The following is a 13,582-nucleotide window of genomic DNA, read 5'->3' on the forward strand; positions in this document are numbered from 1 at the left end:
TTGGTGGCAATAGGCAGATTAGCCAGAAGAATATACCATGTCTAAATAGGTGAAAAAACCTGACTGGGCTTCTTATGCCAAATCTTTGATTCTGGTTTTAAATGACTCCTTACAGCTTTGTTATGAAAAGCTGAAATTAGCTTTGACACCTAAACTTAGAATCTCAAACTATCATGGATAATTTACCACGACAAAATATTTATTATTAGATTTTCTGTATTACACCCATGTGATTTGTGTGTAAAAGCATCCTTCCCTAAACAATTTAAACAAGAGACATCTATTTGCGCAGTCACATGTGTATAACAGAAAACAGATTAACACTATGAAGACAAGACACGGAAAGGTAATTATAGTGTGACAGATAACGGATTTATTTTAGGGGGCAAGGATTTCTGGAAGTCTATAATTAAGGGTCACCAGGCAAAGATAAAAATACTTCCTAATGAACTTCTTCCTTCTAATAATTCTGCTTCCAATGCAAAAGCACAACAATGCTTTATGTAATTAAGATCAATTTATATGCAGCTATTATCATCATACTTGGCATTCTCTTATTTATTTATTTATTTTAAATTTTTTTGGCCGCAACCCGTGGCATGTGGGATCTTAGTTCCCCGAGTAGGGATCAAACCCGTGCCTTCTGCAGTAGAAGCACGGAGTCTTAACCACTGGACTGCCATGGAAGCCCTTGGCATTCTTTTAATTAAAAGTCATTCATCAGGAAAATAAGATAAAGGTTCATTTTCTCCTAGATTATATATAATCAATAACAAACAGGTACTCACAAGGTGAGTTAGGGAGAAAATTGAACTCAGTTTAGTGAGTATCTGTTACTGAATTCAATCTTTAGCTGCAAAAGCTGATGCGTATGTATCAACAGTTCAAGATTGAGGAAGAAAAAATTTGAAACAATTTCCTTTGAAGCAACGAGTGATGTGTAGCTGAGATATGAACACTGTTCTGAACAGAGTAAGATATTTGTAAACTTTCAGACAATAGCAAAGATTAACTCAGAAGGGTGCTTTAAGAACCCCCTGCCAAATACATCCAAATATTAATTTTTCTTAATACTGGTTCCACTAAAATATGTAACAGTATCAGGATTACATTTTTACATTTCACTCACATCTCTGGAGTCTTGGATTTGTTTTTTCCATTGAAAAACTCAGGAAGAGCACGCCGTTCAATCACATGAATACTGAAGGGGAAAAAGACAATTAGGAGTCCTCTTTGAAAAATAAAATCCTGAAATTTGAGCTAAGCTTGTTTAATTTTCAAAGTGAAACTGATAAAACCAAAAACTGAGCACTACTTGCAAAATTTAACTGGCTTACACAAGTTCCTATGTATTAACAGTATGTAATAATAAAATTAAAGAATATATGTAATATATATTTATAAAGTTATATATAATATATAGAGCTAAAGAAAGCTTTCCCTTTCTCACCTCCAATACTTAGTGTAGTTCTTCTATTCCCATAACCAAACTCAAAAAGTTCTATAAACACACTGAAGGCTTCAGATTTTATGTTCTTGTCATAACACACCGTAACTAGATGATGAGCCACAAATTAGGAAAAGTTCTTTGGAAATTGGCTGACAAAAATCATAGTAGTTGGCATGGCAACAAATTGGTGAAATGAATGATCGACCAAAAGACAACAAAACTGACTGTAATCGGTTTCTTAGGCTCAACATTAATGCACCTTTTCATCCAGCATTCAGAAACTTTGTGGTGAACTGAATTTTTAAAAATAGTTCAGTGATTTACTGCTTTTAAAAAGATCACAGAACTAATTTTTAACATTCAGATAAAAAGCACTGATAATTTTATAAAATGTTACAGGTGATAAGCACTGTAGAGACCATGTGAAATGATCAGGCCTAAAACACTCTACAAATGAAACCAACTGTACCTTTAGCACAAAGGTTTTGACATTAATGCTAATCAATATTTTTCCTGATGACACATTTTAGTTTCTCAGTGCCTTTCCAGATATGCAACACGTACAGAGATTACATGGGAAAGAGCAAATCAACAATCTGTGAACACAAATAAAAGCATTCACTCTTTCATTATTTGGTAACGTTTAAATTGTTTGAATTGGATACTACCAAATACTATAAATAAAATGAATCACCTGGAAACTTACAGGAAGATAATTTCTAAGATGAATTTATGTTCCATAGATATATGTATAATGAATTTCCAAGTTTTATTATAAGGAGAATAACTGTAAGCAATTAATTATAAACTGGTCCTAATATACCTCTCATTGTTATGTTACAGGTTAGGGAGAGGCCACAAAAACAATTTCACCAAGAACAAAACACACAAGAATGTTTAATCGCAAGCACTTTCTTTTTCAAAAATCTATGTTTGAAGTACTGGCAGCTGATTCCTTACGTTCTGAGAATGAGTCAAGTAGTAGAAGGAGTGGGATATTCGGAATCAGAAAACCTGAGTTCTTCCAATTAGCAACTCTGCAACTTTGCACCACTTCAACTGAGGCTGTAGTTATCTATAAAATAGGGATATAACTAATACCTCTACTGTCCATCTAACAGCACACTTTGTGACATGCAAAGATCATCATGCAAATGGAAGTGTTTCTGTAACCTATAAAAACCTAAAAAACTATGTACTGTTATGACTCTCCCCTTTTTTGAGGGGAAAATGCTAGTTTCTCAAGCCATTCTGAATCTTAATCTGTAATTACAAATAACAATAATGAAACTTCCAAATTTGAAAGTAATTTAACATAATAATCAATGTAATGAAGACTGACCTTCAAAGAAAAGCGATATCTTATTCTGTTTCAGCTTCTACTTATTCAAAACAATGAGGAACAGCATTCAGAGTTAGTTTTAAAAAGTATGCTGAAAAGTCTCAATAGTAGAGGCCATACCTTGTGGTTTTGGACAAAAATGAGGTATGACTCAAATGGACCATCCACCCTATTCTTTTAAGTTGGTTTTAAAAGAGATAAATATATAAGCACAGGACCATGAGATTGTAAGGGCAGCATCACTAGACTAAGTGTACAGCCTTCCAATGAAAGTACCTTAAAGAAACTAACATCTATTTGGAGTTCTGGTACATATATTTAAAAATAAAAAACTGTCCAACAAAAATCAGCCTGACGTGAAAGAGTTACATTTCATAAGTAATCAATAGGTAAGATATGTACATCTCCATTTATTTCCAGCCATGTTCCAAGGGTGCCACAGTGGCTGTGGTAAATGACAGGGAGGGTGTTGAAGAGGTTGTTTTCCTGAACTCTCTTACATGCCACGGTTTATACAAGAAAGGGCTCCTGTTTCCGATTAACATGAAGCCATTATTGGGTACTAAGATGAATTTTTCTTTATATATTTCCATAATGTTTAAAAATCATATAATGAACATCAATATTTTATAATTATTAAATACTCAAGCATTTGCCTGTCTGAACTAAAACTGACTCCAAATGAGTCAGGTTCAAGTTTACAAAATTTTATAACCCTAAGTTACAACACAATAGTTTCTATCCCCAAGTAAAACAACCAAAAGAACACATTCCAAAGTTAAAATAAAATAACTTTCCATCCCCCTTCATCCAGTGTGACAGTGATTACTGATGAGGGGACCTGGGCAGAAGAGCACAATTTTTTTAAAAAAAAAATAATACATTTATTTATTAATTTTTGGTTGCACTGGGTCTTCGTTGCTGCGTGCAGGCTTTCTCTAGTTGTGGAGAGCAGGGGCTACTCTTCATTGTGGTGCACGGGCTTCTCATTGAGGTGGCTTCTCTTGTTGTGGAGCACAGGCTCTAGGCACGCAGGCTTCAGTAGCTGCAACGCGTGGGCTCAGTAGTTGTGGCTCGTAGGCTCTAGAGCGCAGGCTCAGTAGTTGTGGTGCACGGGCTTAGCTGCTCCACAGCATGTGGGATCTTCCCAGACCAGGGATCGAACCCGTGTCCCCTGCATTGGCAGGCGGATCCTTAACCACTGCACCACCAGGGAAGTTCTGAGCACAATATAATTTCAAGGAAAGTTTTCCCACTCCTAATTACCATGTTCACAGATGCAAGCGACCTACTCACCAGTTATAATCAAACCACGATGCATAGCTAGGAATAATAATGTGATTGGTCTGCTCTGTCACATTATCTTCACCAGGGTCAACTGACCGACTCTGATCACCTTTGCCAGGATCTTCATCTTCCTATAGAAAAGAAGCCAAAGTTCAGAGAAAGAGAACTACAGAGAGATATGGAAGAGCTTTCAAACTTCTAGTAGCAGGTTACAGAAAATGCAGCTAGCTGATCCAATTTCAAGGACCAGGAGAACAAATTTCAAGTAAAAATAGCCTTTCACAGTTTTTAAGGTACCTTCACAAGATGTCCAGATGAGATAGCGTATTTTATTCCTCCTTTTTACAGATGAGGGAATCAACTCAGAAAGCCCAAAACTTTTTCCACAATAGCCTGCTACTTATTTGTCTAGTTTTACCTAATCCTAGAATCACAAATCTAAATTACTAGTTCTCAATTTATTTATAAGGAGGTAACACAAGGACACTGAGACATAAGGATAAGGTTTCCCCAATCCCAAAGACTGAGTACTAAGTATCTGCCAACAGCGATATGTGCAATATCTCACTTATTCCTCGCAATAACAGCAGGTACTGTTTATCATCTCTTTTGTGGATGAGAAAATGATGCACAGAGCTAACAAGACATAAACAGGATAAAACTCCAGAAAGCCCAGCTAGAGGGCCTACACTCTTAACCACTCTTACTGATGAAAATTGGTTCTGACTTTTATCACATTTATGTAGGTTTTGCAAATGATTCCACCTAAAAACCTGGTTTTGCTAATACAATAATTTCAAAAAGCACTGCTTTAGGTCAAAACACAAGAACATTTTTTATGCTACCAGTAAACAGTAATAATTACTTTTTTTTCTTTGGCTGCATGTGGGATCTTAGTTCCCCGACCGAGGCCCACAGCAGTGAAAGCACGGAGTCCGAACCACTGGACCACCAGGGAATTCCCCCAGTAATAATTACTTTCAAATAATATTATCTAACATACTCTTTATATTCAAGGGGATCCAAGTGTCCCATAAATGTCCTTTACAGATTTTTCTCCTCAATACAAAACCTGATCAAGGAGTCCATATTATATATGATATTCATGTCTCCTTTAACCCCTGACTCCTTTTTGGGGGAGATTTTATGACATTAAAATTCTTGAAGAATCCAGACCAGACAGCTTGTAGAGCATCTACCAATCTCTATTTATCACAATGATTCTTCACAATTAACTTCAGATTAAACATTTTTACAAAGAATACTACAGGAAATAAGCTTATTAACATTCAGATATTTTCAAATTGTGTAGAGTTCTATCTATCAACCTTTTATCTGTGGTGTTTTTACTGTTTTTAATCTTATAAAATTCTTTTCTGTTAAGAAACCAGTCAAATTTTGCATCATATTCTTTTACAATGGTTCCATAGTTTAATTTCTACCTTTAACTTAAATCAACCTAAATTTCCTGTGTTATGTTATTTTAGGTGAGGATCTAGTTACTGCTAGAAACTTAAGACAGTAGTTTCCTTAAGATCAGTGAATACCAAAAAAAAAATTAATGCATGAAATCATCAAGGAAACTCTGGTTGTTACTTAAATGATATTGAAACAAATGTGTTAATATTGATGACAAAGGTAAGGAATTTTATTTCCCAAACAAGGGAAGCTAGCAAAATCTATGCTCATGGTTAATTTGTTTTTGTGGCATAGGTTCTACAAATTCAATGTGATTCAATTCAGAAAATTTTCTTTATTCAGGAAAACTAGGGAGAGGCTGGTATTGAAATGAATAAAGGCTGACAGTCTACAGTTTAGTCATCTCAGTGAGGAAAGAAGCAGGATGACATCATGGGACTGGTGTTAGAGTAACCACCTCTAACCATCTTAGGTTTACGTTACATAACAGACTTGTCCATAGTTTCCAAAGTACTCCCACCTTTGACATAAAAAAAAGGGGGGGGGGCGTAATTCTTTGGTTTTCTATTTTGGCCTCCTTTATTGCCACCCAATACTTTCTACTCTAAAAGATGACATCTTTTTACAAATGTAATATTCATAAATGTTTATGAGTAGCTCTTTGAATAAAGAAGTTTGATTTTAAAGAAAAAAATCATAAGAACAGTTGAGCTGAAGAGCCATCTGTAGAAGAGTTTCTTGAAATACTTTTCCTTGAAATCCGGTCATGAATATTTTCATTTCATGACTGTGTAAAAAACAACAATAAGTGTCACTATGGGGGAAGTTCTCTGACTCACTGAAAAAGAAAAAAAAGAACTAACCATTTTCAGCATTAAGGAAGTTATTTCAAGGAGATTAAGAATTAGTTACACATCTTAACACAGTTAGAAATGACAACCTGAATAAACAAGGTGCCATTTATTTAAAGAGAAATAAAACCTTGCCTAAAATCCAACACCATCCTACAGCCTAATTATTGACATGTCTCCGCAGCAAAATTGATGAAACAGGAAGTAGCTGACTTTAAGGCTCAAAAAAAAAGGTGAAGAGTATGATCAAAGGCTACATCAGTTGTGGGCTGGGGCTGCACTAATAGAAATGGGAGTGAGAAAATCAAAGCAAGGCACGGTCCCTGCTCATCTGGAATATTGTGCAGCTCTGATTATTAACTTGCAACCAGGAGAGTAATGGAACCAGAAACTATAGCATATGAGGAATACTACCTGGGAAAATGGCAAATTCCTCTTGATAAAATTTGGGGGGTGGGTCAAGAAAGACACACTATTTTGGGGGTGTGTTAAAAAGAAATTAAAAAATCAGAAGGACCTCAAAATGGAATATTTCTAAGGAAATTTCCAAATCAGTGTTTCTACTGCTTGATACACAGGACCCTTAGAGTTACTGTTGCACCAGGCCTAGCTAAATCATTACCTTTCCTCCTGCTGTGACTGTTTCTTCATCCTGCTCATCTGCAAAATCAAAACACGTAATTCATTTAACAGGTAAATGCTCTCTCGATTACCTGGAAACCTTAAGGTTTAAGGAATGATACTGGACAGAGAAAAGGAAAGAAACAGCATTATTAAAGCTAATTCACCTTGAATAATTCAGTAAATTAGAATTGTACACAGAAGCATAGAGGTGAGTAAAAATTCAAAGCACAAATCATTAAAATTCTCCAACAATAGGGAACTTATAATTAAATACTACTTGGGCTACAATCTTAGTCATGATCTTACTTAATAATAGGTAAGGAACTTGGTTTGGGCTCTTGCCTCCAGAGGTTTAGTGAAACAAAGTAATGACATTTCGGATCCCAGAGGAAATGAGTAAAGAATGAGGAGTAAAGAAGGAGGTGATAATCAATCCCTACAGACAAAGTCCTGCCAAGAGTGTTAATACCTTCTGAGGATAGGGGACTACAGGACCTAAATGTTAGTCTTGCAAAAGAACAAAGGCAAATCCATGTATAATTTAAACTAGGCAGCTGACTTCCATAGTGAAAAGTAAAAGTTCCACGGTGGAAAAGGTAAGAGGTTACAGCACAAATAATTACATGGTTAAGTTCCTGTAACATTTTATTTTTTATATAATTATTATGACCCTTGGCAGTGACTAAGGCACTGTAAAGTTTAAAGAGAACACAAGGAAGCCATTTTTTCCCATTATTCCTTCAAACAAATATTTCCAAGAATCTGCTATTTGAAAAGCACTAAATAAACTGCTTAGACAGGGGTCAGGATCTATAGCCTACAAGCTAAATCAGGCCCACTGCCTGTTTTTGTATGGAATCTGGGAAATTGACTCTTAGTGTGTTCCTAGTCAACAGTTAACTGATAAGAAGGGTGGTTCGCTGTGCCTAGACTGTGCACAACGCAGCTTATGATAAACTTCTGCAGCCTGAAATTCTGGTATGTGTTAGGCAGAGGGTACCCTACATTACCAGTAGAAACACTGATCTCAAACAAGCTTCCCTAGGTGGAAACACTGCATGTGTGTTGTTGTGGGAAAAGCGCACTCTGTGCGATCCCTCACGTAAGGGAGAGAGCGTAAGGAAGCCTGCACCCAGACTCTGCCTGTGTTATTTCCCCTTATGATCTGTTTATGCTTCCTATGTTGCTGTGATATATGTCAGCCATAAGTACAACTATATGCTGAGTTCCATCAGTCCTTCTAGAGAATCTCCAAACCTGGGGATGGTCTTGGGGATTCCTATCACACCTGTAAGTGAAGAATGATTTTTTTATTTTTAAATGGTCAAAGAGAAAATCAATAGAAGAATAAATATATCATGACATATCAAAAATTAATTGAAATTCAAATTTCAGTGTCTGTAAATAAAAGTTTTATTGGAATAAACCGTGATCATTTGTTTATATATTATGAATGGCTGTATCTGCATTACAATGGCAAAGCTGACTAGCTGTAACTTAGACCTTATAGCCCAAAATGCCTAAAATATTTACTATCTGGCCCTTTTTAGAAAAGTTTGCCAACCCCTACTTTAGAGGATATAAGAAGATGAGTAGTATTTTAACAGGTTATAAGGAACCAGCCTTCAAACATTTAACTAAATTTTATGCACCAGCCACCGTCCAAGTGCTAAGGACACAGACTTCCCTGGTGGTCCAGTGGTTAAGAATCTGCCTGCCAATGCAGAAGACATGGGTTTGAGCCCTGGTCCAGGAAGATCCCACACGTCGCAGAGCAACTAAGCCCGTGCGTCACAACTACTGAGCCTGCGCTCTACAGCCTGCGAGCCACAACTACTGAGCCCGTGTGCCACAACTACTGAAGCCCATGCGCCTATAGCCCATGCTCCGCAACAAGAGAAGCCACAGCAATAAGCCCGCACACCACAACAAAGAGTAGCCCCTGCTCGCTGCAACTAGAGAAAAGCCCGCGTGCAGCAATGAAGACCCAGTGCAGCCAAAAATAAATAAAATAAAATAAACAAATAAATTTATTTTTTAAAAAAATGCTAAAGACACAATGATGAACAAGAAAAAGTCCCTGTCTTTATGGAGTTTATATTCCAGTTAAGAGTGGCAGGAGATGGAAGAGAAAATAAACAAACAAAAAGATATCAAATGTTGAAAACTGCTATACACAGAGGGAGGAACACTCCTGAGCTCATTCTACGAGGCCACCATCACCCTGATACCAAAACCAGACAAGGATGTCACAAAGAAAGAAAACTACAGGCCAATATCACTGATGAACATAGATGCAAAAATCCTCAACAAAATACTGGCAAATAGAATCCAACAGCACATTAAAAGGATCATACACCATGATCAGGTGGGGTTTATCCCAGGAATGCAAGGATTCTTCAATATACGCAAATCAATCAATGTGATACACCATATTAACAAACTGAAGAATAAAAACTATATGATCATCTCAATAGATGCAGAAAAAGCTTTTGACAAATTTCAACACCCATTTAGGATAGAACCTCTCCAGAAAGTGGGCATAGAGGGAACCTACCTCAACATAATAAAGGCCATGTGTGACAAACCCACAGCCAACAACGTCCTCAATGGTGAAAAACTGAAACCATTTCCACTAAGATCAGGAACAAGACAAGGCTGCCCACTCTCACCACTATTATTCAACATAGTTTTGGAGGTTTTAGCCACAGCAATCAGAGAAGAAAAAGAAATAAAAGGAATCCAAGTTTGAAAAGAAGAAGTGAAGCTGTCGCTGTTTGCAGATGACATGATACTATACATAGAGAATCCTGGAGATGCTACCAGAAAACTACTGGAGCTGATCGGTGAATTTGGTAAAGTAGCAGGATGCAGAATTGATGCACAAAAGTCTCTTGCATTCCTATACACTAATGATGGGGAATCTGAACGTGAAATTGAGAAAACACTCCCATTTACCATTGCAACAAAAGAATGATATATCTGGGAGTAAGCCTACCTTGGGAGACGAAGGACCTGTATGCAGAAAATTATGGGACACTGATGAGAGAAACTGGAGATGATGCAGGTAGATGGAGAGATATACCATGTCCTTGGATTGGAAGAATCAACATTGTGAGGGTGAATATACTGCCCAGGGCAATCTACAGATTCGGTGCAGTACCTATCAAACTACCACTGGCGTTTTTCACAGAACTGGAGCAAAGGATCTCACGGTTTGTATGGAGGCACAGGAGACCCCGAATAGCCAAAGCAATCTTGAGAAAGAAAGGCGGAGCTGGGGGAGTCGGGCTCCCTGACTTCAGACTGTGCTGCAGAGCTACGGTGGTCGAGGCAGTGTGGTGGTGGCACAAAGACAGAGGTGTAGATCGGTGGAGCAGGATGGAGGGCCCAGAGGTAAAGCCACGCACATATGGTCACCTTATCTTTGATAAAGGAAGCGGGAGTGTACAGTGGTGAAAAGACAGCCTCTTCGGTGAGTGGTGCTGGGAAAACTGGACAGCTACACGTGGAGGAATTAAATTGGAACACTCCCTAACACCATACACAAAAATAAACTCAGAATGGATTGAAGACCTAAATGTAAGGCCAGGCACTGTTAAACTCTTGGAGGAAGGCATAGGCGGAACACTCCGTGACATGGATCACAGCTGGATCCTTTTTGACCCACCTCCTAGAGAGACGGAAATAAAAACAAAAATAAACAAATGGGACCTAATGAAGCTTAGAAGCTTTTGCACAGCAAAGGAAACCATAGACAGGACAAAAAGGCAACCCTCAAAATGGGAGAAAATATTTGCAAATGAAGCAACTGACAAAGGATTAATCTCCGAAATTTACAAGCAGCTCATGCAGCTCAATATCAAAAAGGCAAACCCAATCCAAAAATGGACAGAAGACCTGGGTAGACATTTCTCCAAAGAAGATACGCAGATTGCCAACAAACACATGAAAGAATGCTCAACATCATTAATCATTAGAGAAATGCAAATCAAAACTACAATGAGATACCATCTCACACCTGTCAGAGTGGCCATCATCAAAAAATCTACAAACAATGAATACTGGAGAGGGTGTGGAGAAAAGGGAACCCTCTTGCACTGTTGGTGGGAATGTAAATTGATGCAGCCACTATGGAGAACAGTATGGAGGTTCCTTAAAAAACTAAAAATAGAGCTACCATATGACCCAGCAGTCCCACTACTGGGCATATACCCTGAGAAAACCATGGTTCAAAGGGAGCCGTGTACCACAGTGTTCACTGCAGCTCTATTTACGGTAGCCAGGACATGGAGGCAACCGGGTGTCCATCGACAGATGAATGGATGGAGGGGATGTGGCACATATATACCGTAGATTATTGCTCGGCCATAAAAAGACACGAAATTGAGTTGTTTGTGGTGAGATGGATGGGCCTGGAGTCTGTCATACAGAGTGAAGTAAGTCAGAGAGAGAAAAACAAATGGCATGTGCTAACACATATGTATGTAATCTAAGAAAGGGAAAAAGGGTGGTCATGAAGAGCCTGGGGGCAAGACGGGAATGGAGACGCAGAGTACTAGAGAGTGGACTTGGGGATATGGGGAGGGGGATGGGTCGGCTTAGACGAGGTGGGAGAGTGGCATGGACATATATACACTACCAAATGTAAAACAGATAGCTGGTGGGGGGCGGCTGCATGGCACAGGGAGATCAGCTTGGTGCTTTGTGACCGCCTGGAGTGGTGGGATGGGGAGGGTGGGAGACGCAAGAGGGAGGGGATATGGGGATGTGTGTGTATGTATAGCTGATTCACTTTGTTACGAGGCAGAAGCTAACACACCATTGTAAAGCAATTATACTCCAATAAAGATGTTAAAAAAAAAACAACTGCTATACAGAGTCTAAAGACAAAATAATATATTCAGAGAGGAATTGGGTGGGTGGACCCTTCACAGCAAATATAGAGGGAAGCCTCTCTGAAAAGGTGACATTTAAGCTGCAACCTGAGAGAAGGACAAAGCAAGCATTCCACAGAGAGGAAGAAGCCAAATCAAAGAACCTCAGGTGCGGATGTACCCCATGACTTCACAAAACTATGAGCATGAATAGAAGCTGAGAGAAATGAGCAGGACACAAGAGCAGAGTGCAATGATACAAAGCATTAGCACTACAGATAGACAGTCCTAGATCTGAATCTGTGCTCTCTCACTTAATAGCTGTACACTTAGGAAAGTTACTGAAACCCTCCAGTCTCCATTTCCTAATCAGTCAATCGGGGCTAACACGGCTTTATGGAGAAACGCAAACAGGTAGAATGACACCTGACAGGTACTCACATAACATAAAGATGGACACTGTTCCTTGATTTGTAAGTTAGAGACAAACATCCGCTAAAAGCAGACGTGCGGTAAGTTACAGCACTGCCAACACTGAGTCATCCAACTCTGCAGAGGGACTATTTTTTTCTTAGGAAGTGACTAACAGAAAGAATTCTGGGTAAGGCCGTCAAAAATGAACTTTTTGTCCTTTGGGTCTTAGTAAACCAAAGGATAATCAACTTCTCACTAAATGGTGGTAGTACAATATAATGACTGCACTCTCTCTGGTCAAATTATACTATTTCATTTTAGTTTAACAGATTTTCATCCCTGAAGGAGTTTGGTACCCAATGGAAATAGACTTCTGATAATACAAAAGTAGGAGGGGCACCCTTCATACTGACTCCTAGATGGTAATACTCAATAAATGTTCTCTTCCTCCTTCTAGATGTGGACAAATACACTCTCACCTCAGCCCCTGAATCTTGACCTTCCAGAGATCTCACAAAAGAAAGAAATGACTGGGTATACTTGGCTCAGTGGCATATAAGGCAAAATATGGATCAGTTAAAAAAACAAACAACTCTGAACAATAATTCTCAGTTGATGGATCAGTCACCCTTGGCATGGTTCAGGTTATAGCCAACGCAGAAAGTCAGATGCTTACATGATACATGGGAAGCCTGTTGGTCCCTGGATGAAAGGCCAGGACAACAATTTCAAATTGCAAAGAGCCAAACTCTCCAGCTATGGTCAGCAGCATCCACAGCCACAGCACTCCTGATTGAGACCTCAACTTGTTCACAAATACAACGGGAAGATCTCCTATACCCAGCACTAAAACTTTTAATCCAGTTGGAACCCCATCCTTTTCCTAAAATTGGCTTCAATTTGACTCCTCTGATAAAATCTACGACAAAAATACTCTAATAGTCACATCACTTTTAAAAAGACAATTGTCCACTCCCTTAAAACTACAGAATTATTCTTTTTCGGGATATAACTTTAAACTATCATTCTATTTAACAAATTGTCCCAGTGAAGAGTATTCAAGTCTTAACAATATTTTACCTTTCACATTATTAAGAATATAAAACAAAAGACTGTTTATAGTTAGTTTTTGCTTTCTTGGCCTTTGATTCAGTGGGTAAGTGATGGCTGTAGAATAGGTGATATAAACTTATGGAAAATGAAAATTACTACTAGTTATTAAAGATCCATATTCTATTAATAATGTTAAAAACAATTACGATAGGATTTTGACAGTATCTCTTTTTGTTGTTTATTTTGTTGACCTAATAACACCTTT

General features: G+C 38.1%; 1 protein-coding gene and 1 long non-coding RNA gene across 6 annotated transcripts in view; one reads left to right on the top strand and one right to left on the bottom strand.

Annotated features, from left to right (window-relative positions):
- Window positions 1-13,582, bottom strand: part of SMARCC1 (SWI/SNF related BAF chromatin remodeling complex subunit C1) — a 182,618-nt gene that overhangs the window by 89,169 nt on the left and 79,867 nt on the right. For all 5 annotated transcript variants that reach the window (XR_014250518.1, XM_082411972.1, XM_082411971.1 and 2 more), the window contains exons 13-15: window positions 6,972-7,009; window positions 4,089-4,210; window positions 1,130-1,201 (exon numbers count right to left, since the gene is read on the bottom strand). Coding sequence is in view for 4 of the 5 variants with exons in the window: in XM_082411972.1 (XP_082268098.1) it covers window positions 1,130-1,201; window positions 4,089-4,210; window positions 6,972-7,009 (232 nt within the window). In the remaining variant the exon portion in view is untranslated. The remainder of the gene's footprint in view (window positions 1-1,129; window positions 1,202-4,088; window positions 4,211-6,971; window positions 7,010-13,582) is intronic.
- LOC309637421 overlaps window positions 1-13,582 on the top strand; it is a 107,862-nt gene that overhangs the window by 40,495 nt on the left and 53,785 nt on the right. The window lies entirely within an intron of this gene.

This window comes from Balaenoptera physalus (genome assembly GCF_965194825.1).
Source record: "Balaenoptera physalus genome assembly, chromosome: 11".
Classification (NCBI taxonomy): Eukaryota; Metazoa; Chordata; class Mammalia; order Artiodactyla; family Balaenopteridae; genus Balaenoptera; species Balaenoptera physalus.